This window comes from Falco biarmicus, chromosome 9 (genome assembly GCF_023638135.1).
Source record: "Falco biarmicus isolate bFalBia1 chromosome 9, bFalBia1.pri, whole genome shotgun sequence".
NCBI lineage: Eukaryota > Metazoa > Chordata > Aves > Falconiformes > Falconidae > Falco > Falco biarmicus.
In genome coordinates this window covers 27,101,228-27,126,241 of record NC_079296.1, presented here as the reverse complement: position 1 = coordinate 27,126,241, position 25,014 = coordinate 27,101,228, and the positions used below count along the sequence as shown (strand labels likewise).

Genomic DNA, 25,014 nt, shown 5'->3' with positions numbered 1-25,014 from the left:
CCTGGGGGTTGTGCTGCCTGTCTCCTTGCTACCTATGGGGTCTCTGGGGGTCTCCATTCCTTGTTGTCAGGATTGTTGTGATTGCATCATCTCCTAGACTTTGCTCAGCACTGCTGTGTAATTGGTGCACTGATGAAAATAGTGGGCAGCTTTTCACTTGCCTGCCTACCATTTGGTCTTCATTGCAGCATAAGGACCAAACTTTTAGATGGTGAAAATTCTTGCTTTCCAGTCGGATGCTACAGTCTTAAGGGACACAAGATCAGTTTTTTTTTCAAAATATAATTTAACTTTTTTTTTTTTTTTAAAGACTGTGTTGCACTGGAGCTGTGATCATCAAAGCAGCTAAGCAGGTTTAGTTTATCTGTAGCCGTGGAGCTGATCAGCCAGGACAAGTATGGCTGTCCTGAAGGCAATGGTGATAATTCAAAGAAAGCGTAGGTGCTAACAAGTCCTGAGAATCAACAGAGGCACTGTGCCACAGGATGCTGGTTTCTGGCTTGTGGGACAACTGTTGTGACACAGGAGCAATATACTAGGAGGCAAGTGTCTTGGTCAACCTACATGCAGCAGGTTTCCTGGTAGGTTTTGCAGGACCAAAGGCTTATAGCAGAAAGGGAGGTGGAATAAGTGAAGTCTTGCTAGGAAAAGCAGTTTTGCTTGGCTAATAGGAAATGGCTTTGCAAAAAGAGAACCTGGAGCCTTCACTGCTGTGTCCTGGTACTGCTCGTGGCCTGACTTTTGGGGCAGATGCTGGAGGAGGTGAATGATTCTTCCCTGATCTTTCTCAGCAATAAGAGTTCTCACTCTGTTCTCGGCACAGTTCTTGCTGTCTTGTCTGGGACCTGCACTGTCTGGTTGCCTCTCCCCAGATCTGTTGCTTTTCTTAATCTCAGTGCAAAGGTACTAGACTAGAAATCCTGCCCTGAGTGTAGGTTATGCCAGGCCTTCAAGAATCTATCATGCATTGCACCTCTTCACGTGCCCCTATTGTGCATCACTGGATCTCTTTTCTCCTTTACCCCTTTTCTTGGCATACTGCACTGTCCTGTTCCACAGGCTGGGGGAAAGATGCTTGTCATGAGCTGACCTCCTGGCGTGTGTCCCGCCACTGACTGTCCCGCTGCTCTGCCAGGCGGGCTGTCCCGCTCCAGCCCCCTCCTCCTGCTTGCCCCAGATCGGAGCCCCCAAGAGGTCTTTGTCTGCCTGTTGAGAGCAGCCCCCGTTCCGCCATTCCCACATGGCACACCCTCCCCGGCAGCCCCTTCCCCATTCAGCAGTTTGGGCTGAAAGAACCTTGGCTAATTACACCAGGCTGAAAATTACCACTTTGCTGTGTTCTCCTGCTGTTGGGCCCATTTGTGTGGGGCCTGTAGTTAGAGGGAACAAAGTCCCCCCCGTGGAGCCAGGCAGACCCCAAGTGTGAAGCTACAGGTACAAGCAAGAGGGGAATGAAGGGAATAATTACCAGCTTCTCCAGGTGAAAGCCCCGTTAAAACTTCAATAAACCAATTAGGGGCTAGGGTGTGGAGGGGGGGGAGAGTGTCCCCCCCCATAAGTGATTCCCACCAGGCAATTAACAGAAATAATTTCACGGAGGGGAGGATAAGAAATGGCTCTTAGAAATTGTCTTGAGTTGGGGGGGGGGGCCTAAACCAGCACAACTGCTGCAGTGGTCCTCATCTACTCCAACCTCCCGGCTCACTGTGTGGCCTGAAAGTGTTGGTGGGGCTAGGGGGAGAGGGAGGAGGGAGGGAAAACGGCAAAGAAAAAGGAATCGCTGGAGCTTTACACCTGGGCAGGCTTTGAGAAAGCGAGGGCTGGAGTTCAGAGCTTCTTGTAAGGCTGTGTGTGGGCCCAGAGTACTGAGCTCGAGGGGGCTGCTAGATGTGGGGAAGTGGGTGAGGGTCAGACTCGGGGTGTCTTCCCCATCGGGGTGAGGGGGAAGGCTAATGGTGTTAAGCCCAGTAGGGAGGGTATAGCTGCTAGGTATGAAGGCTTGAAGTGGTGTGCAGGTGCATGAGACCTGACTGCCAGGCCTTCAGAGATCTGCCCAAGGTGTGTGATAAGTCTGTAGGTGGCTTGCCTTATCCCAGGAGGAAATGGTGTCCAGCATGTAATACTTTTGCATGTATCTCATCCAGGGATCATGTTTTTCTGCTGCTTAGCCAGCAGCTTCACCTGTTTCTTCCTTTTAATTGGTTCCAAAAAAACAGTAGATGTGTTTAGGATGGAGACACTATGAGTTGCCTTGCAATTCCCTTGCACTGTATTGCAGATGGCACGTGCAGTAGTTAGAGGTAGAGCATGCTGTCTAGTGGGTGCCTAGCAGGAGTCTTGCCCATATGTATTTGAATGGCTGCTCTGAGGAGTAGAGCAAGAGTAGAGTGTAGGATGGAGTTGCTGCAGATAGCTGAGATTGCCTTAGTGATGTTGGGAGAATACATAGTGTAATTAAAGAAGTCCAGATACCAGCTGTGGTTATTTCACCTGCACTTGCAAAAGAAGACAAAACAAAAAACCCCAACCCCTAAACTACTCCAAACACAAATGTAACCTTAGTAGCAACTTTCTTTGCCTTTCTAATATTACAGCTTCTGATAATTAAAAGATCCTGTGAGGTTTTGTTCTGGTTACTGCTAAGTTGATGCTGAAATAATCCTGCTGTAATGGTGTTTAACCACCTAGTCTTGGACTGACCTGGAAGTCCCTAGACAACTTTTTTTCTTTTTTCCCTTTTCTTCTCTTTCTCCCCAGAAAGCTTTCTGTGGTAGGAAGAGAGAACTGCATCTCTTGCACAGCTCAGCTTCTAGACTCAGGAGCGGTTTCTCAGCAGAATTGTGTTTTTCTGGTTTTGCTTCCAAGATGTACGTAACCCCAGCCTGCAAAGAGACCTCTGTTCACAGAAAGGCCTAGTAAGCAAGCACAGACAAAACTGTTTTGGTATGGGCTTTCTGCTCCCCCTTGGTGTTTGGTACTTGTTGTTCAGACTAGTGCCTGTATTATATATTGAATTACACTTCTTCTGTGGTTAAGGAGTCTCTTTTTTCCTGTAATAAAAGTAATAACTTGAGCATCCGTTGGGGATTAAATTGGGTCTAGAGAGAGCTAGGCGTGCAAGAGTTCTTGTACAGAAACCTCTGTCCTCAACAACTGCTGTGTCTGGCAAGCCTGGAGGCTGGGAAGTGAGGAAGGATGAAGAAGAGTGGTGGACATACCATGCAAATAAGTATTTTACATCATTAAATATGTGTTATCAAGCCTTTCTTTTTAATAAAGTCAGCCCAGTAGAAACACTTGTGCAGCCACAAAGGCAGTTCTGTTTGATGTTCTGAAAAATCACAGCAGCACTGTGAAAAGCAGTGTTTGAATATCCCTCTTGTTACAGGAGCACCCAGGACCCTCAATCAACTTTTACAGAGCTAACCTGAGCGTGATCCTGTCCTGGACATTTGCTTTTCCCTAAAAGCATGTGTTGCATGGAGGAAAGGAGGGTGATATTTAGATGCAGACAACCTTAGGAACATCAGGATTGTTCTGTGGGTGGACTAACTAGTCTCTAATAAAGGATATTTTCCTGTTCAGTGCTGCAGTGTAGAAGAGGTCTGTGTGCACGTGTCTATCCTATCTGGACTCTGTCTTGATGTCATTGAGCTCAGTTTTTCTCTATAAATGTGGATTACATTCTGTATCTGGCTGCCTGTTTTCACAAAACTAACCTGCCGCAGCGCTGGTGAAGGGACAGTGAGCAAGGTTACAGGATGAGTTGGGCAGACAGTGTAGGGTGAAACTGCAAAGCAATGAAGGCAAGCTGGCGGTGTCTAGGTTGGGTACCTGCAAAGCAACTTGCTAGAGCAGGGGTAATCTGTCTATCCATGCTGAGAATTGGGCCTTTGGGGATGTTAAAGGCATATTCTGTTCTCTAGCCTGTGAGTCTCTGAAGCCTGGAGGAAGGCATGAAGTTAGAGGCCAAGGTGAAGGGTTGGAGAGATGAAGCTGGCATTCCCTCTATCCCGAGGCATACAGTAAATGACATGGGAGGCAAGGACATGAGCATTTCTTCTATCAAATGTGTTGGAGTTCTGCCCCAAATATGAGACTTCAGTGTTTCAACCTAGCTTCTTTACAGTGCCCTTCAGTACAAACTGCAAATGCCTTCTTTCTGGGGACCACTGTCTAGTTGTCCACTTGAGGCTCGAGGCAGCATCTGAATGAGTTATTAGTCTGTACGTGCCTGTGTCATCGGTGCTCCTTGCCAGAGCCCATTTCCCCTTGGAGCAGTAATGGTTGTAAACATTGTGACTTTCATGCAGTCTTTACACATTTTGTTTTCTCTCTGTGCCGAGTCCCTTGTGGGGAGTGGCAGAGCTCTTTTGTAGCTTCTCTGTGTGCAATTTATGATGCATATCAGGGGCACAGTTCAACCCTGAGCTGACTGATGCCTTGAGGGACACTGTGGCATGCACGTGAGGCTCAAAGAAGTAGTAGCAAACACGCCAGCGCTTTCCAGCCTGTGAAACAAGCTTGTTCACTTGCCTCCAGCTGCTGGTTCTCTTTGGCAATATTGTTTACTGCTGAACAAATCTGAGACTATGCGGCTGTGGGCCTCTGCTTGCTCAGGTGAGCTCAGTCCTGTTATTGAGTCCAAATACAAGAACAGTTTACATGCCTGTAAGCAGTTGGGCCCAAATATAAGCTTGGCTCTAGAGTGCTCTAGAAGCTGTTCTTTGCGACAAGTCTGGAGTGGTCAAGGGACCAGAGGAGACTGCCAGCAGACTCCTGAAACCAGGCTGTAACAGTGCAGTGTGGGTACCTTGAGCCTACAGCAGCCAGCAGCACAGGCAGAAAATGTATGAGGCAGTTTGATGGACCTTCTTGTCTTTTCCTTGCAGTGAAGGTCTGGAAGTGAAGGACTGCATAGCAGGGATGCAAGAGGAGTGTGGTACATGGGACTTTAGAAGGATGGGAAGGCTCTGGAGTACTGAGGGATGTGGAAAGACTTAGTCTAGAACCAAAAGCCAGAGGGATATTGCAGAGCTGTTGTAACCTGGATGCAACCTGCACTTGTTATTACAGGTTTCATACAGTTATATCATGCATTACTGGCGGCTTCAGCTTTTCCAGTCTTCTCTTCTTCTAAATAGCTGTCCACTCCCCATGTTCCTTCTTCTGGAAAGTTGTAATTTTGGCCCATTAACAGTGGCCAGACTTCTGGTGCAACTGCCTTACCTGCTGATTTTTGTTCAGTTCATGGTTGCAGAGTTGTTAATATATAGCCTAGCTGTCCGGTCTGACTTCTGAGATACTGACAGTGCTTGGTTCAGTTCTCTGGTCATCCTTCAAGAGGCACAAAGTGGGGCTAAAGGGATCAGTCTGGGACCGTGAAAGGGGAACACCAGCCCTGTATGACCACCCAATCCTGGCTTTGTCCAGCATTGCCTGAATCAAAGGCAGGTGGGACTTCTTGCATGTTTGTGGTGCCCACTTTCTCATGGAGAAGTAAATGCTAAACTGATGGTGTGTGCTTTTTTTTTTTTTTTTTTTTTTGTTTCCTCTGCAAATTAAATCCCCGTGGGGAAGGAGCACCTGCTTCCCAGTGCTATCTCAGTCTCCCTCCCTTTGTGTGTATCTGGTCTGTTGGAGAAGCCTCATGCTGGAGATGCTGCAACTCCCTGCACTGAGTTTCTGACCCCCTCCTCTCCCCTTCACAATGTTGTTACTGTTGCATCTGCTCCCCAGCCTCCTGGGCTCTTCAGCAGGGGCTCCATCAAGTTTGTGTGACCTTAGCACTGTATTCATGCTGGAGGAGTTACCTTCTGTAATGATGTCAACTGATGAGGTTAGTGGGATGGTGGCGGCCGCGATAAGACATGACATGTTCTAATGATTCGCCTTAGCGAGCTCTGTGTGTGTGTTGGGGGGGCACAGAGGGGCTTAGAGAGGGGAGGTGGGGGCCCCCACAGGTGCCGACAAAGACTTTGACCTTTGCTGCTATAATATCAGTGTTTCACAGGCAGGGCGGTTCGGTAACCCACTTTCAGCCCATCAAAAATTGATTTAATTGCAATTTTTTCCCCCAATTAGGAGCACTGGAGCTTAACTAATTGGAGTAATAGAGAGTAATAAGGCTCTGATAAAAAGCCTTCCTCTGCCTCCTTTGTATCTTGTGTCATCGCCTGTCAGAGGTCAGAGAGCTTGCATATTCTATTAGGCAGAGTTGCCTTCATTTGTACAAATTAGTTTACCCAACAGTAATTAAAATGCCAGTGCGGGTCGGGGAGAGCTGAATACAATTGATGGGCACGTTGGTGAAGGATTTGACAGCTCTGGTGGCCTCCCTTGCCAAAGCGTGTCAGTGCTGAATCAAAGGCTACACAAACCCACAGACCCGTGTGTTTAACCCGCAGCACCGTCAGCACCAACTGCTTTCTCTCTTCTCCACTCTCTGTTTTGGACTTGCGTTCTCTTCTCCTTTTCTCATCTCACTTGAGACTTTTTAAAAAAGATGTTTCCCATCTTTGAGCTGTCCTTTCTGTTGATCGCTTTCATAGCGCTGTGACCAGCCCCCCCATCCTGTCTCCCTCGGTACTCCCTCTTCTCTTCCCCCTCCTTCCACATTCCCAGCTGCAGGGCTCTGTCAAGTAATAACTTCTTTGTTTCCCAGTCTGATGAGTCTCCGTATATAATAGTCTCCAAAGTGGATCAACGATGTCCAATTCCAGGGGGCGGGGGAGCACATGAGGAGGAAGGAACAGGCTCTTGCACGTGTCAAGCAGATTCTGGATTTGAAATCCCCAAAGAGCAGAGTAAGAATTGAGAAGCAATCTGTTTACAGTACAGGGGAAGGGCGCAAGCTTGTGGCACGGGGGAAAGTTTAGAGAGAAGAAGTTGGAAAGGGCCTGTTTCACCCGGGTTCCATCCGTGCCTTTGCATTGCAGGATTCCCAGCTCAGGCAGTGCCTGCTCTGCAGGCTGGGTTGACAGTGCGGAAGTTACGTATTGTGCAGTGGGATTTGTCTCTGGAGCTGATCATTTCCAAGCCTCATGACAAACAGTATCTTTCCAAAAGGACTGATGGGCAGCTACCTCATTCCCTCTGGTTCATCCACATCTGGCAATGTTCCATCCAGGATGGGGTAAAAAGGGATGCTACAGGTGGGGTGAAACTGTGTTGTTGGCACCTTGGAAGCAGGTATGGGGTCATTGCCGCTGGACTGTAGCCAGAGTAAGCTAAGGAAAGCTTAGTGGGGAAGGGACTTTGCACCTCTGAGGCCGTTTGAAGCTTTGACACAGATGTCTTTGTGTAGCATGTAGATGCACCTGGTCAATGTCTCTGTACATCAGTTGGATCATATATACTTCAGAGAGATGGGTCATCCTTGCAGTAATATATATAAGGTATCTTACGCGCTCCTTTTCCCAATCTAGTTTCTCTTCAGTCTCTGACTCCAGAAAGCATTATAGGCAAAATAAATGACACGCTAAGCTAGTAACTCAGCTTGGGTTATTTCTTTTGGGCAGCTGGCAAGATCAGTTGTGAAAACGCTGCACTTCTCAAGGTCAGAGGTTTTTGGTGTGCGCTCTGTGCTTTCCAAGACAGAAAGTCTTGTTCAAGGTAAACTGAAAGCAGCAAGCCTGGTAGAAGGCTTCAGTTATGCTGAATGATGTTTCAGAAGTTTTGGAGCCACGCTTTACGTGCTTAGCTCTGATTTGCATGTTGCTTTAGACCTGCCAAAGCTGACTTGTATTGCCCTTTTGCTTGGAGTGAAACTGTTACCTCTGAGGTTCCCCGTTATCAGGGACCTGGGGGTTGAAGGTATATGCCTGCAGACAAGATTCAAGGTGCGGGGCCCCATATCATCCACTGGGAATCCAGACTTCCAGGTCACTTTGCTCCCAGGCTTTGAGAATTTCTCATGGGCACTGCTTCTTGTGCATGTCTTGCGTATGCTTCTTTCTAATCCTGGCAGTGGAGGTGCCCCACTCTTCTGGGAGAAGTCTTATCTTTGCTTGCTAATGGGCTCCAGCCTGTTAAAGATAAGGCCTGCAAACCTGATCCTGCTGAAGTATGAGACAAAATTCCTGTTGACTGAATGGAGTCAGCTTTACCCAGAAGAGGCTTGTTTGTGACCCTGAGGCCTGTATGTGATGCTGGAGAGAAATCTCTTCATCTAATGATATTTTTTTTTTTTTTTGAGAGGTAAGGACTGAGGAGGGAAAGCTGAAGTCTAGAACTGACAGCGTGAGTGGGGATTAGACCTTGCTGTTCCTCCCACCTTTTTCTCCCTGTTGGTGTGCCTCCATGCTAATTTAGATCTGTGGCAACCATCAAAGCCTTGTGCATACCTTCTGCACAAAGGGGCCTGTCTCCCACGTGAGGGCGTTCTCTGCTGGGACAGAGTCAGTTTGTCCCCCAAAAGAAAAATCTTAAGCACCCAATTGCCTGCTTGACTGACTCCCTGACTGCTATTATGTTTCTAACCAGGGTAATTGGCTTTAGTAGTTATTAATGGATTATGCTTGGGAGGGAGGGACAGAACCCAACACCTAGCTTTGTAGTTGAGGGACTCCCTCACCAAAGTACTGCTTTCCAGACATGGGATTTGACCAGTGAGCTGTCAGGGTGGGTGTCTTGCTTGTTTTCCTCTGAGATGGCAGACACTGGCAAAGGGAAATGTTCGCTCTTGTCCTGCGCTATGGTGGAGAGAAGGCAGGTATTCAGCACAAACCCAGTTTCTAAATAAGAAATGCTGCATGCTTTCCTAATCAGTCCTCCTGGCTGCTGCACAGCAACAGTAATTGGCTTTTCCTTAGACTCTTAGACTTTGGTCAGGGACTTCCATGGAGAAGAATGTGTGCACCCTGCAGCACCTGTGCAAAGAGCCCTGTGCTACAGGTGCATTGTGCCAATTGCATGTGCACTGCTAATGAACCTGGGATTCTGCATATAAGACAACCTGGTTGGAGAGATTTTGAAATAGCTCTGGTGCTGCAGGCCTTGTCTAGCCCTGAAGGGCAGCCAGGGGTCACAGGACTTGTGAACATCTCCAGGTGTGTGAGTTTGGGTAGGGAGTATAAAACCAGCAAGAGAGAGAGAGAGATTGCCTTGGTAGCTGTAGCTCTTCCTTGATACTCATAGCTCTTTGAGATAGCATGTTATCTGCTTGCCTCTTGTGCAGAGTGTATTGGCAGTGCTGCTTTGGCCTTATGATTTGGAGAAACTTAATTGTTCAGCTAAATCAGAGTAGAAGGAGTCCTGAGTTCTGGCCCTGCTTCCACAAGGCTCTTCTCTGGCTTTGAGTTGAGTGTGTGTTCACAGTTTTGCTGCCGGGTGCCTTGTAAACAGCAGCAGTAGTGCTTCTGACAGAAGTCAAGGACACTGCAAGAATCCCTTCCTGGTGCAGTGGAGGCTTAGAGACACCTTCTGATTTCCAAAGGAAGAATGTTGTAGAGGATCAAAGGAATGTCTAAAAATGTTATTTTTACAGACATGACATTGTTTCCTTATTTAGCTTTCATCCTTCAGCTGCCAGCCCCATGTCATGCTGTAAAAGATGTTTAGGCAAAGCATAGACCCATCTTTTATTTAAAGCACGTTCAGTTTCCTGCATTCGTGCTATCCTTGTTGCAATGACTTAAACATAGTTTTGGCATTTTATTCTCGGTAGCTGCAATAAATATGGCTTTGTGAGAGGTCATTTATAGCTTAGAAGTCTGTGTATAAACTGCTTTCTCTTATTTGGACTGAGGACAGGAAGTTGGCACAAAGCAAGCGGTGTGGTGTGGAGAGCCACAGCACCCGTGTTCCTGTTGCTTGATTTTTAAGGATTTGTCCCTGTCTTTATCGACTAGTTTGAGGCCAGTGGCTGTCAGGCGACCTCTGGAGCCAGCATGTGCAGCAGAGACATAGTATTGCCAAAAAGAGCTTCGGAGTGGACCCTGCTGGAGAGTGTGAACTGAGCCAGATACTGCTGCAGGAGAGCTGTGGTGCCTCTAATAGAGAGTGCTTGAGCACTGGGGAGGGCAATATGATCCAGTTTTGAAACTGGCCCTGCTTTGAGCAGGCTGGACTGGGGACCTGTATTCTGCGATTCATTAGGCCTGTGTTGCTGCAGCCAAATCATGACTGTGCTCAGAAGCTGCCAGCAAAGAAGGCCGACATGAAGTAGGAAGCAACAGGGAATTTTCCATGGAACCTTTCTGTAGCTTACAGGAGTGCTGAGTACTGTGCTAATTGTTTTGAAAATTGCAATTTACAGCTGCTTCTGGTTTTGGTTTTCCCTTTGCATACGCAAATACATCTTCATGTCCTGCCAATTCTCTGTAGTTGTGACCTGCTGCATCTGGAAAGCTCAGCTACTGAGAGCTCTGGAGCACCTCTCACTTTGCTACTGCCTGCCCCTTGTGAAATGCAGCGGAAGGTGCTGAAATAGTCTTGAACCAGAATTCAGAGTTTGCTTTGTAGCCTGTTTTCTCTGTCTTGCTCATGCACTATTTCCTCAGAACATGAGGATTAGTAAGTGGTTTTTTGTTTGCTTGGTTTTTTTAAACAGCTCATTTGTGACTGGGACAGCCTGCTGTGGACACACCTCACCTCTGAGAATCTGGGACCTTGAGAGGTGAGTGAGCTTCCAGGTTACGGGGAGTGACTTGATGAGGAAAGTGAGTAAAAATGAGAAATGCAATGCTGGAGATGCCATAAAATCATTCTTTTAGTCCATGTAGGCAAGGGATGTTTAAACATGAGATATGGGATGAAGTGGGGGACAAAACAAACTGGTGTGGCAAGGTATGTGTGTGGGGTGGTTCCAGTTCAGTAGGAAGCAGCTCAGCTTTGCGTGCTAGCTTTTCCAGTTGATGGCACAGCCTTCCCGTTTCCTTCCCATTACACCTTCCTTTTGATTTGTCTCAGTTGATGTTTCAGCCTAATCCAGAAGGGTGAGGAAGGTGATCTGCATCTTCCCATTCACCCACTTGTCTGTGGTGCTCAGAAGCCAGAGGCAAGTGCAGGCTCTACAGTCATCTTGTCCTGGCTGGTGTTTCTGGTAGCTCAGGGAGATGGGGGGTAGCAACAGGTTATCTATGGAAGTGACTTAGGCATGTTGTCTTCTCTTTGTCTTAATAAGCATCGAGGAGGTTAATTGCTGTGGCCTCTAATTTGGGGCCATTGAGTAGTTCCTATTTGGTGAAGGCGCTGACCTTAGCAACTGGGGAAATGTCGGGCTCAAATCCTGATGTGGGATTCAACTGCTGACAAATTTGAAACTCTCAGCCTGGGGGTCTTTGTGTAGTAATGGACAGATAACAAATATTTGGCAGGATTATTGAACAGCAGCTCAGCTTTCCAGGACCGGTATGCTCTGGGTAGGAGTGGCACAGCAAAGATTATCAGGGGGAGTGCTGTCATGACTGAGGTGAGCTGGTGGGCTCTGGGAGGGAAGAGAGGGAGGCACTGGTAGAAGGGGCCTGAGGGGTGTCAGCAGAGCTGTATTTGGGGAAAGGAGGTAGAGGAAGACTGGGGATTGGTGTGGATGCAGGTCTGGTCTGAGGCCAATTGCCTTCTAATCAATAGTTTAGGTTGTCGGAGTCAACTGCATCAAATACAAATATAAACCAGTTTGGTTTTCTCTGAAGTAACAAAAATAAAGACTTTGCAAAGGATGCATCCCCCAAAGGACGAACTAGAGCAGGAAAGACAGCATCAGTGCACTCAGCTATGGTGCATGTTTCTCAGTGACCTAGTCCAATGGTTCTTTTGGAGTATCCCAGAAGGATGCAGGCTGTGCTGTGATACCCTGCCCATCAAGTCTTCTGGCTGTTCTTGAATAGAGGCATCTGACAGGGGTGAGGAGATAGGCAACCCTTTCCCCCCTGCCTCAGCCTCTCTGACAGCCTTTCCCAAGGAAGCCTGAAAAGATAATAAAGCTGTGTAGAAAATAGGATTAAGGTAATGAACAGGCACAACGGAGTTTGATCTTTCAATAACGTCAAAGCCTGAGTGACAGGCAAATAAAAAAGCCAAAGCAACCTAGGCCACTGGGCTTCTGTTGCAATGGCTGGAGTGTCAAACTTATTCTTCCCTCTTCACCTGTCACAGCTGGAATGCACCATGCCACTGGGTCTTTTCCTCTCCAGGGACCTGTGTGTGAGCTGGGAGTCTCACCAGCACATGCAGGGCAGGAGACTGAGCCAGGAAACTAGCACATGAAGCTTGATGTGATCATTCATAGCTGTCCTTCCAGGTCCTGACTTCTCCATAAACTGGTCTTCCCAGAAGAGGTTTGTATTGATTTTCAAAGGCTCTGGTGGTTGCCAGAAGTGGTCTTGTAGGGAAATGCTATTTTCTTCCTTTGAGGCTTGTCTTTCTGGTCAGACTTCAGAAGTGGGAGCATGGCATGGAAACTCAAAATCTTAAGAGCTATCCTTTTGCAGGAGGGCTGCAAAGCTCCTCCTGTGCCCACTGTGCTCTGATAACATCTGGCAGACAGGACCAGACATCCCAAGTTTGCTGCTTACCCCTTCCTTGTGGCCACAGAGGGCCAGAGTCTGACCTGCAGAGGCTGAATATGGCAAGGACATTATCTCTAAGAGCAGCATCCAGGCAGCTTCTCTGTCAGAAAACATGAGGCAGGGCAGAGTGATGCTTAGGATGTGTTCTTTAAAACTGCAGGAATCCTTACCACCACTTAGATCTTTAGCGCTGTCAAAGAGCAGTTTGTTCAGTCATCTGGTGTTTTTTTTCTCCTGCGTGGGTGTGTGTGTAAGTAACGTTGTAGCATTTTCTGTGGCATTCTCTTTCCGTGGGGTAGGTGGTCTTTTTCCCCAACGGCTGAGAGCTGGAACATGCTACAAAAAGGATTTAAAGCTTAAATAAGCTTTTGTGTACTGATCATCTTAGTTCCAGGCCAGATAAGTCCTCGGCTGGTGCTTGTGGCTGTTGGTCATGGTATGTTTTCGTATTTAATGACCTTCGCTGTTCCCTGACCCTGGGGCAACCATTCTCATCCTTCCAAGAGGAAGGGGATAATGTCTTCACCTGGAAATATGTCCTGGGCTTTGAAAAGGGCTTGGTTGGGTTTGGCAGCGAGGAAATTTTTAGTGGGGAAAAGAAACGCCTCTTGCTGCATCCCACCCCCACAACTGTCTTTCATTTCTGTCTCTGCTGAGATGATGGCATTGGATCAAAGCCGCAACAGGCAGCAACAAGCAATTGTCAAGGGGAGTCTAAAGCAGGGGAATGACCGCGTAATGCCAAGACATTGTCTCTGATGGCTGAAATTCCAGCTGCTGCTACACCTGGCCCTTTCTCCTGTAATAAAGGAGGATTTTTTTTCTTCTTACACTTTTGAAGCTGACTAGCTGCACCTCTGGAGGACATATCTCATCTCACAGATGCTATGTTGTGCCATCTGATTGCTTTTAGATGTGGGAAAGTTGCTATGTACTTATTGCCACTCAGGGTCAAGGTGTGTGTGCGTGGAGAGGCACTGTGAATAACTTAGGTGATTAGAGGTCTGCACAGGAAAGGGGAATGATTAGCAGTATGGGACACTGGATGCTAAGCTGTGGCCTGGCATCAATTATCAGGCCTTGCCTGATTCCTTTGGCCTCTTGCAAGTCCCCTTGCTCCCCTGTGCCAGTGAGGGATATGATGGTAGCTGCCTCTATTGCAGGTCAGGTACCTCTGCTGCCTTTTGCCTTTCTCTGCTCAGACCTTCCAGTCTCATCTGCCAGTGCTAGTGCATGGCTCAACAGAACAGCCAGTTAATGGCCAGCAAGAGAAAAGGAAACGTTCTTCAGATAGTGGTTGGGTTTTTTTCTTTCTCTCCCCACCTCCTGCCTCCTTTGGGAGTTTAAATTCCTTGGGAGATGAGGATGACACACCACTAGGAACAGCTCCAAGGCCAGCATTTGTCATTTGCCTGTGGAGAACTGTTGCTCCTCAGCCTGTTGTGGTGGTCTGCATGTCTTTAGGTGATAAATGCCCCTGCCTCAAGGATGCTTCTCCATAGGGTAGGATACTAGAGAGATCACTTTGCAGCAACTCTAGGAGCTATTCTGCCCTGCCCTGTGTTGAAGTGGACCAGTCATCTCTCTGGCATGGTAGTTCTCATGCTGTAAACACTTTGAATGCACAAGTCCTACATTGTCCTTTCCTCTAACACGACGTGACAGACTCGGGGCACGAGAGCTGTTGTGAAAACCAAGCCAAAGTTAGCTGTGCCCTGCAATCCACCCTTGATGTTGTATCTTTTAAATATCCAGTCTTTGTCCATCTCCTCCCCCCTTTTGAAAACATTTTTGGTAGAGTGGGGGTTTTTTTTGTTTTGTTTGTTTGTTGTTTTTTTTTTAAGAACCCTCTAATTTCTTGTTCGGTTTTTCTCCCTCTTCTGAGCCCTTTGAAAGTGGCTTTACGCCGTCACTGACACCAAACTGACACTTTGCGTTTCCCCACTTCTTATCCCTTTATGGCAACAGATGTTGAAATTTTGTATCCCTTTTATCTGTCCCTCTTTGCCCTCTTCCTGTAATTAGGTTTCCCTTGTTAGCAGTACAAAGTGGCCCGGTTTGCTGCCTGGCCTTTTGAGCCATTGTGTCTGAGCACATTTTTTCCTCCTCTTTCGGAAGAGTTCCTTCCCCCTTAAGTAATAGGCAGGGTGTGGGCCAGAGCTGTGGCTTTTTCTTGTTTCTTTGTTCTCCATTTATCTCTGCCACCTTTTTCAAAGAGGTTGGGGGGGGGGGGGGGGAAATACAGAGTGCATGGAAGGGGAAGATACAGAGTTGCATTTCTTGACTGTCAGGCCCCCCTGCTTTTCAGGTGTTCAAGGCAGGTGCCTTTGATGTCTGCAAGTTTTGGGGAGGTGGGAGGTAGAGGATTCATGAGGGTGGCTCGGGAGAGGAGGAGAAGGGAGATTCAGGTGTGTGGCTGGTACCCTCAGCTGAAGGGTGGGGAGGAGTCTTTCAGGGTAGCCAGGCAGCTGCTGAGCAGGTTAATAATCCGTATTTGCCTCGTAGTGCTTATGCATTGTGCTCTTTCAGAGAGCCAGCATGAGCGTTACCATCACAAGCAGCTAGCTGAAGTTTGCTGACTTGCTGCTGCTTGGATCTCTGGTATGTGCTTTCATGGCACCCTTGCTAGGTTACACCTGTCTGTGCAGTGGGGTGGGCAAGAATTGCTTGCTATCTTTCAAATTTTGGGGTATGTTGATCTGCATCCATTTTGGTGGCTCTTTAAAGCAATTAAGTGACTGAATGTGAGCAATTGTCAATAAGGAAGGGAGAGCTTTAAAACTTGGGCTGCCTGTTTTTAAACAGTAAGTGTAATTTGACATAGCACTGGACACCCTGGTTAGCTCTACTGATGCATTCCTGTTTAAATCCAGTCTTGTCTGGCTTTGCATCTTGTACTCAGATTTTGTGTGTGTGAAAGTAGATAAATGAAATGAGAATCTGCAGGTCTAGTTCTTGGTTATTAAGCTTGCTAAACGTTTTCAACAAAAACTTTTAATGTAGAAGTTTGGCCCAAGATACACAAGCAGACTTCTTAGCATTGTGTTCTAAAGCAGGCTCTGTAGAAGATCGTTCTTTCCAGAGTTTTGAACTCCAAAGTTTAAACAAGTTTAAAACCCTCTAATTTAATAATAAAAGGAGTTTGTTGGGTGAAGGGAGAAAATGGATTCAGAACTGGAGCTACTAGATTGAAAGGAGACTGACTTCAAGAAGTGTGGGGACTCTGTTTCACTCAGGCATTTAAACTGGATTTATCCAGTCACAGCAAGTGGGTCGATATCTCTGGTAACAGGATAGACAAGCAATAGCAAATTATATCCTGGCACTGATAAGTTTCACAGAATTTGGGGGCTTGAAGAATCATAATACCATGCTGTAGATGATGCGAAATCCCTTTTCCTGCCTTGCTTGTCCATAGATTCATCATGCCAAGTATCTTTTCTTTTTTTTGCCAAGGAGACTCTCCTCAGGCTTTGTGGGAAAGAGGTTCCCTACTTCTTTCAGGCCTGGTTTTCTTTCTCAGCATCTCTGTGTTGTCTGAACACAGTTCACAATAACCAATCCAAAACTTGTCCAACAGTGAGCTAAATAGCTTTCTGGGCTGTGCTTTTATATCAGGTAAGTGAATGCAAATGTGTGCTTTCTACTGCCTCCACCCAACTGCAGTGGGATGATCCACAGGTAGTTGCCTTTCCTCAGATGGCTGCTGATTCTCTTTTCCCAAGGCTCTTTTGCTTGTTTTTCTGCTCTGCTGTTTCCCCACCCCATCCACAAATGGCTTTAGTTACTCTTTTTAAAACATCTGTTCTGGGTATGCCTATTTATATGTCCTTTGGTTAATCAGGAACACAAACGCCTTGCCTTCTTTCTGAAATTCAAAGGGAAAAAGGTTGGTGAAGTGACAGACTGGGGTCTGTCCTAGGGGAATTCTTGTCTTCAGGTGAACCCTTTCTTGGCATATTAAATCACTTTGGCATAATGACTGTCTTTGGCTTTTTGATTTGGTCCTCGGGAACCATCCCTCTGCAGTAAGGTGGGCAGAATGGAGAGACTTCAGATGTACATCTAGGCAAAGGGAAAAGCAGATCCTTCTTCACAGACCTGACAATCCCACTTGTGACTTGAGCAGCAAAACTAGATTTAAACAGGACTCCTGCCTTCAGGCATGAATTAATCATTTCACGTGGCCAGAAGGAAATTTCTACCCCAGTTTTGCAGTTCAGAACTGTAGAATTTGATTCCCTTGTTCTGAGATCTTGGGCATTGTTGGAGGCAGGACACTAGGCCTATGGCCCACTGTTTGAGCCAGTGCTGGAGGAAGCTTACTGCTGCAGGGAGCCTCTTAAGTGGTGGTCTCCTGTTCCTTTTTGGTTGACTTTGTTGTGTTCAGACCTCTGTCTGTTAGCTATAATGGGTAGCTTCAGTCTTGTCTGTGCAATGTATTTCTCATGGTATGCATGTGTTCTCAAAACTGTTTGAGGCCTCGTGGTTCTTCACTGATTTCTGGGGGCGGGGGATGACATCACCTTTCTGAACTCTCTCACATAAGCTGAGCATCTTGTCCCTTCCTTTTGTTAAGAGGGCTCTGGTACATCTTAACCTAAATGTAAAACAGTTGTAAGAGGAAGAACATACAGGTGTTTATCCTAAATGCTTTCCTCCATACAGCAGTCTTGGCCCTGTCTCACTACAGATAAGCATGAGGCCAGTTCCTGCCCTTTGGATGTGTGCATGTCCAGGGCACACTGTGGCCTTTGCACTCCTGTTCAGGCGTATTTATGACAACTTTACAAGGCCCTGAACAATTGGAGAGTGTGGGTGGGGGTTGGACACTCCAGGCACATCAATCGGTTTCATCCCTCTGAGCCAAAGCAAAAGCAATCTTTATTTTTCCCTGGGTTGAGAGAGAATCAACAGAGGCAAGAGAGAAGAATGGGAAGGAGTGAATGAGGAACCCCCTCTGCCACTGGCTAGCGGTAGCTCATTTAAACAGATGGCTTTGTTTTGATTTGGACTCTCAATTTTTTTGTCTCTCCACTAAAGGAGACCTGCAGAGCTCCATCCAGAAAGGGAGCAATACAGCCGCCTGTTCCCACACAAGTGGGGCGAAAGGCGAGAGGCTTTGAGAATTCCCTGCTTCTTTTCCTTACCTCCCTCTTTTTCTATTCCCCCAAGAAATCACAGTTTGAGAGAATTCCCCCCTACTCCTCCCGTTGGAAAGAAAGACAGAAGACATTCTTGACATTCTTTGCAGAGAAAAGGGGTTAAATGTCTGAATTTGGGGGTCACCATGTTATACAAATTGCAATCTAATCGTTTTTACAAGAACACACGTGTGCTAAGAAAAGGAGCCATGAACAAGAAATAAAAGGGGACAGACAACCTTTTTTGTCCTATCTTCCCCCCTCCCAAGGTTTTGGACTATTGTCATGTCTTGTCTCTCTCCCCTCCTCACCCCCGAGAGGGAGAACATTGGTTTTATAGTTAAATTGGTTCGTAAAGCAGAAGGGCTTGGTGCCATTTCTGTTTGTTTTCCCAAATAAAAGCCCCAGCAGGGTCTCTTTTGCACCGTTGTGGCTTTATTTGAAGAAACTGGCTTTTTCCCATAGCCCAGCATGTCAGTTTATCCTCTGAACTTAACCTTACGGGAACCCGAACAACAAAAACTCACAGGGTCCCAGAGCTGGAAAGGTAAAGAAATTGTATCTTTTTATTGGACCATTTAAAGCGTGTGTGGGCCAGTTCAGAGAAAGCAGAAGAAAAGAAGGCAGAACTCCCTCATCTGTCTCCCCCCCTGACCTGACACAATCTCAAACTATCGTTGGTGTCATTCCTCCATACAGACTTGAGTCCCTTCAGCTGCACTGAGGAGGCATTTCTCCTGAAAATCACTTATAACACCATCTCTGAGCCATTTCACATGGACGTGCTCCCTCAAAATTCCCCAAACTAATCCCACATCTCCATGCAGGAATTAGTAGCCTTGGTTAAGCACAGGGGTAACCTTGGGGTAGGATAACTCTGTGAAGAATGACTTTGCCAAGGATCTGTGCTTCTCCCTATGTACATTATAGATGATGTTTGACCAAGCCTTTCCCTTAGTATAAAGCTGCTGCATCCCCTGGGTGCCTCAGCTGTTGTTGCAAAGCACCCTGAAGAAATGACAGCTCAGCTCTTCCCCTCGGTTTTGGTGTGCTCTCCAAACTGGATGACAGAAGTTGTGCAAATGCTGCACTCTGGATAATTGTTTTTGAATGGATTTTTGTTTCCTTTCTGTTTGACACTCAGCTCAAATATCCTAGTGTTTTGAACTGAATGGTGCTCTTTCCACTTTCTTTTTTTAAAACTTAATATGCTTCCCACCTGGCTTGTTACAACTAGCTACGGGGCTAAAATACTGGTTTAGAACTCTGCTCTGTTTCTGAATAGTCATTTGCTTATGTGCAATGGCTTCTCCTCTTCAATGGATGATCCCGGTTCACAGATGAGGTTTTGAGAGCAAATGAGTATGTCCTTGGTTTTGCACATCTCTGTTTTCAGCAGATGTTCTGAATTCAACAATTTCCTAGAATTTGCATATTTGTATAATACCAGTTCTAGTGAATTTGGGTCACCAGAAACTGAGGGTGGGAGTATTGTTTCATGCCAGCTTTTGGAGGGTATTTCATGTGTACTGGAGACAGCTAGCTGGCCAAGACCTGCAGCAAATGGGCAGGTACAGGGAGCAAGGTGGAGACTTCTTTTGGACTCCAGCTATCAGCCAGATCTTGGGGAAATCCTGAGCTTTTGTGGTCACACAAATAATCGCTGTGGGTTGGGAGGCTGTATATGGCTCTAGCTTGGTGACAGCAGCATCCCATGAATTGTCTGGAAACTAACCATCTGGGCTGTGCCATGACTGATCTTATTTTGTCTCCATATTGCTGGAGTGAGGAGCAATAGAGCCTTAAGCTGTTTTTAAGAAGGAAAAAAACAACTTAAGGAAATCAGCTTGATTCTGCCATTCCTTGGTAGTTCACTTTGTTTCCAGGGTAGAAGGCTCCTGTCTTCTGGAGGTATCACAATAGCAATGCTCGTGACTAGATTTCCAGCATGGAAGGAAAAGAGTGAAATGTGGAAATCCCCCCCCCAAATAGTTTTATTTTAAAAGTAATTTTTAAAAGTCTTGTTTTCTGAGGAACATGGGAATTGATAGAGATGAATCAAACGATTCTTTATAGTGCCTGAATGCCTTTCATTTTTGGACTCATCAGTTTGATATGTTTCCCAGGCACAGGGACTTTGTTTAAACATCTTGTTCTGTCAGCAAGGAGTCCAGAGCCTGGTGCTAGCGCAGCTTTCCTGTGCTAGGGATGAAATGGGCTGCTGGATTTGCTCTAGCTCTGTTCCTTGCAGGCTGGTACCGGATTACTGCCATGTGATTTTGATTTGCTTAGATGCTTAAGAAAAAGTAGGAGAAACTAGGAATATCTGTGAGTTTCATGGTCAGTACTGGAGGCCTACCTGTGTGCCTGTAGGTTCTGTGTTGGCCCAGGTGGATTGTGGTTAAGGTGCTGAAGCTGAGAGCTCTGACTTTAGACTGGTCTTTCCAGGAAACCTGGACTGTCGTGTTTGTTATTCTGCTCCACGGAGCTTCACTGGTGTGGAGTTGCTTCTGTTGGTGCGACCCAGCACTGGGACTGAACCCCAGCACTACCTGGCCCAGACTGTTCAGCAAAGCTAAGCCCCACCATCTGCACAGCTAACTACCTGGCTTGCCCAAACAAGGCCTGGGAGCAAAACAGCCTCTCCTTGCTAATGTTGGAGGGCCAGGGCATGGTGGGCAGGTGGTGTGGACCTTCCATGCTTGGTCTTGCTTGGGCTTCACAGTCACTTGCTGACTGACTTTCATAGCACATAACAAGGACTGGGCACCCTGGCCTCTGAAGTGCTGAGGATCAGCTGCCTGGCTTTTGGAAGGTGTTTGTGTGCAGAGGATGAAAAAGGGCCCACAAAGGAAGGGAGAAGGCTGTTCCCTGTTGCATTTGGCTGGTGCTGGTGATCTCTGTAAGCTAGTGAGAAACAAGGTTCAAGGTATCTATCATATCTCTTTCTGTCCCTTGTTGAGTAGGTATCTTCTGCCCATGTAAGTTTTTAGAAAAAAGCCCATTGCTGACAGTTATCTGCTGCTTTTCTGTTGCCCCTTGGTGGGTTATCTTGATCCTTTATGGGTTATTAAGGATTAGCTGTGGGTTTTTCTCCCTAGGAAGTGGAAACTGTTGTGGACTAGGGTTTGAGGGCAGGGAGTATTTGGGATAACAAAGACCGGACAATTGGTGGGCACTAACTTAGGATCCCAAGACAGAGAGGTCTGTGATGGCAGCGTTCCCTTCCCAGCATGGGCTCGGCATGGCTGCGTATGCTGTAGGGACATGGAGGTAGCCTGGCATGGTGGTAGCTGGTCCGGAGACACCTTCATCTGCTGCAAAACAGGGGAAATAAGTGTTCTGCATCTTCTTCAATTTAAGTGTGCTCATGCCAGAACACTTAGGTCTTTCGGTTTGTGTGCCCAGAGCACAGCACAGAATGAGTTTCCCCTTGTGTCAGTAAGTGCTTCACTGTAGCAACTAATGTGCTGTTTCTGTAAACTGCTGAAGGACTGCTGCTGTATGCAGGGCTGGACCTCCTCCCAGTTGAAAGCTGCTTTGGCTGACCTGTTCTTGGGGCAGAAGAAGTGTGCTGATTAACAAACCAGTAAAGCAAGGTTTGCTTTGCTGCAGTAACTTGCAAGTATCTGTGCTCTTCTCCTGCCCACAGAGAAAAGCTAATTCTTTCTCCGCTCCCCAGCCCCTCCCGCCCCCCCCCCCCCTTTTTTTTTTTTTCCTTTCTTTTCTTTATTTTTTGTTGCCTAGACTGGAAAGGGAAGTGGAGGGAGGAAAACAGGTGTGACTCTGCTGGGATGCTTGGGTACCACTGCAGTGAGGTGTGAAGACAGGGAGAAACACTGGGAGCAAGGCACCTGGGTGGTGTTGGGTGCTGCACAGGAAGCTCTGAAAGCAGGAATCCAGACTCTGTGGTTTCCTCTGTCCCTTTGATGCTGAAATCTTTCACTTGGAGACATCACCAGGCTGCCATTAAAAATTGCTGCTATCTTGCAGCACTGCAGACTGAGGTCTGGGCTGGGAAATGGAAGATGAGCCTTACTGTGGCCAGGCTTATTCCAGATATGATGGGTGCTTGTTTAGAGGTGAGAGGTTGAGAGGACATCTGCTATAATCCATTTCAAGTACCTGAGAGGAGAAAGAGGGCTGATCCCAGTGAGTAAAGGATGTGCTTCTGCATCATGCTACCTTTTCTCAGCACAGTGCTCCTCTCTCACTGAGCTCTCTTAGTCCTTTACACGTTAAAGGGGTATTAGCAGGGAAATTGGTGGGGGGGAAATAACATAAACAGGCTTCAGCTGGCTACCAGGAGATATTCACCAGGTGTGCTGCTGGGCTGTGTGGCCCATGTGCAGCTGCCTGTCCTGGTTTCCTCTCCTGGAGTGCTATGTGCTCAGAGTACCAGCCCAGGGGCTACCCTGTAAACCCATGTGCTCCCCCCATCCCCCCCCCCCCCCCCAAAAAAAAAAAAGGCAATAGTATGTAGAAGTGGGGAGAGAGGGGTCCAAACTGCTGATGCTGCTTTGGGCTTGCTGAGATAGCTCATCTCCTGTGAGTAACTCCCTGCTCCTGCCTGAGCAGCTGGCAGAAGACTTCAGGTTGGGCAGCCTCTTATGAATCTCACAGGTAGTTCGAGGGCTCTCATTTGGGAGAGCAGCTGACTCCTCCTCATACCTCTGTTATATGTCTTACAAATCCAGGCCACACAGATAACTTGTGGAATGAAGAAGGTTTTGTGGAAGCCTCGAGAAGGGTTGTGTGTGTGTCCATCTGTCCCGCTGGCTTTGCAGAACAGCAGATGGAGGGGATCTGTGTGCTTGGAAGGGCAGTGGAGTGCCAGAGCTCAGAGATGCCCATCTATGTCTTACTCCATGGTGGAGCTGAGGACCCATCTGCCCTGGCCAAACCCCGCAGCAATTCCTCCCAGCACTCAGACTGCAAATGCTTCAACCTTTCAACCTGCACGCAGGTGCAGAGTTGCTGCTGGGTTGGTTTGCAAGTAACCTTCCAAGGGTTAACGTATTGTGAGAAGGTTGCAAAGGGCTGAAGCCTGGAATCCCCTCGATCTCTTGCCTGGAGAAACACAAAGTCCAATAAGCCAGCACCCCTGGATTCATGTTGGGGGGGATTAATTCATGCACTTGATGTTAAAGCTTGTCCGAGAGGTTTGCATGGGGGGGCCATTGCTAGGGCTGGTTGGCCTCTCTAAATGGTTGCTAGGGCCCTGGCATCAAGGGCCAATGTAGCTGCCCACAGCCACGGTCACGGAGGGAATTACACAGCCACAAAGAAATTGTTATTCTACATAATCTGCTCTTTGGAGAGTGACTGTGGGGAAACAGGCTGGCCCCAGCATGCCGCCAGCTCTGTGATCATAGAAGCGTGCTGGCTGCAAAGATCGGCCAGGGCTCGCCTTCTGATCTGGGGACACCAGGGCTCGAGGCGCTAATCTGCTTTATCAGCGATTTCTCTCTCCTGACACAAAGGTGTTTACTTGTTTTAACATCTCCCGGGACTCTATTTCTCCTTTTGTGTGGTCTTTATCCCCCGACAAGGGCTTTAGCCCAGATTACAGACAGAATTAAGGCATTTGGCAATGTGCCTCAGAACTGTGTGATGCTGGATCAAGGAGCAGAAAGTAACAAAATAATGGGGGGAGATGCTGGGAGTGACCCCACTGTGGGATCCATGCTGTCGGCTTTCAGGACCGCTTCATTGTCCTGAGAACCAAGAGCCTGTTGGAGAGGGGTGGCTGTGCAGCAGGGTTTGAAAAGCAGGTGCTTCAAGGTTTATTGTGTCCAGCATTTTTGATTTAGAGGGTGTGAGGAGGAGGAAGAAAAAGAGGGTTTGCAATAGGTGGCCATTTCAAGCGGCTGGGCAGATTGTCCCCTCTGTTCCCAAGAATCTGCCATGGCTGGTTATTGCTGGCTGCAGGGGCAGGTGCAGTGATATTGAGGATGGGCTGTGCCATGTACCTGATGCAATTTCTCATAGGGCCCAGGGAAGGGGCTCAAGCTCCTTGCAATCTGGCAGGGTGGGCTGTCACCAGGCACCATCCGCCTAGCGAGCTGCTGGTTCTGCACATGAACAAGCAGCAGAGTGATATGGCCACAAAGCATCAGGCTTAGAGCTTCATGGAGATCTTGCTTTTGCTCTTTCACAGCAAACAAGGAATTAAAAAGGAGGAGGCAGCCTAAAAAAAAAAGCTAGCCTCTGGAAAGTGATCTGGCGAGCAGCCCTGGGTTGGTTGCTCTTGACCTGACATGTTCAGCCCCAGATACAGTGTTTGCAATATGTGGTGTGACTGGAGGGGGTTGAGAATACCATCCATGGCACACTGGATCAGGAAAGTCTGATTTGCCTGTGGATCTACGCTGTGTGTTGAAGATGTGGGAAAACAGCCCAGTGGGCAGTATTTTGAAGGAGGGAGTCTGGGATGGGATGGGATTGACCAGGTTAAGTGGCTGTTGCGTGTTATCTGGAGTTTGACTAAGTTAAGAATTGTTTCCCATGGAAATGGACCCCCATTATTCAGAGTACTGGTCACTTCTACAGAAAATGATCCTGTTCTGTTGAGGGTCAGCTGTGCCTCTTCCTTGGCTATTCCTCTTACAGCTGTGACTCCTGCTGGTCACCCTCTATGACAAGTTAGTGGTCCAACCAGTAAGAGAATCTGTGGGAGGGAGAGAAAAACTGTGCAGGCTTTTCTGCATTCTGTTAAATCACAGAAATGAGATCTAGGAGACTTCTGTGATGCCATCTCTGCTCTGGCCAGCTGAATTGGAAGGGCACTGTGCTCTGAGTGACTCTTCTCCTAATGTGTTTATTGCAGTAGTCAGCTGTTGACCTGTTTAGGGACTGACTTCCACCGTGGAGCTGGAGTCCTGGATGTCTTCTATGAAACACCCTCCCTTCTCCTTTCTTGTGGGTATGACACTTACATCCGCTACTGGGACATCCGGACCAGCACCAGGTGAGCCTACCCAGCTGGCATCTGGGGCCCACATGAGGCTCCTTGCCTCTCCGTGTGCAGTGTGTGGGGATTTGTGTGCAGCTGAATTGGCTCCTTCAGATGAATCGTGCCTCAGTTCCAGTGGGGGAGTGGAAACTCAGTCCTTGTGTTGCCCTTGCAGGAAGTGTGTCCAGGAGTGGGAAGAGCCCCATGACAGCGCCCTGTACTGCATAAGGAGTGATAAGAACCATATGATCGCCAGTGGCTCTTCTTACTATGGTGTGGTGCGCCTCTGGGATAAGCGGCAGACTCAGTGCCTGCAGGTGAGGGCTGGCTGGAGGCCAGGCAGCAGCAGAGCTTCTGAGTTGTTCTCTGGCAGCCCAGTGCCCCTTCCTCTTTGGAGGAAGAGAGA

At 47.6% G+C, this 25,014-nt stretch overlaps 1 protein-coding gene across 3 annotated transcripts in view; it reads left to right on the top strand.

Annotated features, from left to right (window-relative positions):
• FBXW4 (F-box and WD repeat domain containing 4) overlaps positions 1 to 25,014 on the top strand; it is a 62,306-nt gene that overhangs the window by 36,352 nt on the left and 940 nt on the right. For 2 of the 3 annotated variants that reach the window (XM_056351067.1, XM_056351065.1), the window contains 3 exons: positions 10,553 to 10,618; positions 24,483 to 24,623; positions 24,784 to 24,925. In XM_056351067.1, coding sequence (XP_056207042.1) covers positions 10,553 to 10,618; positions 24,483 to 24,623; positions 24,784 to 24,925 — 349 coding nt within the window. The remainder of the gene's footprint in view (positions 1 to 10,552; positions 10,619 to 24,482; positions 24,624 to 24,783; positions 24,926 to 25,014) is intronic. The other variant, XM_056351066.1, reaches the window with a different exon arrangement.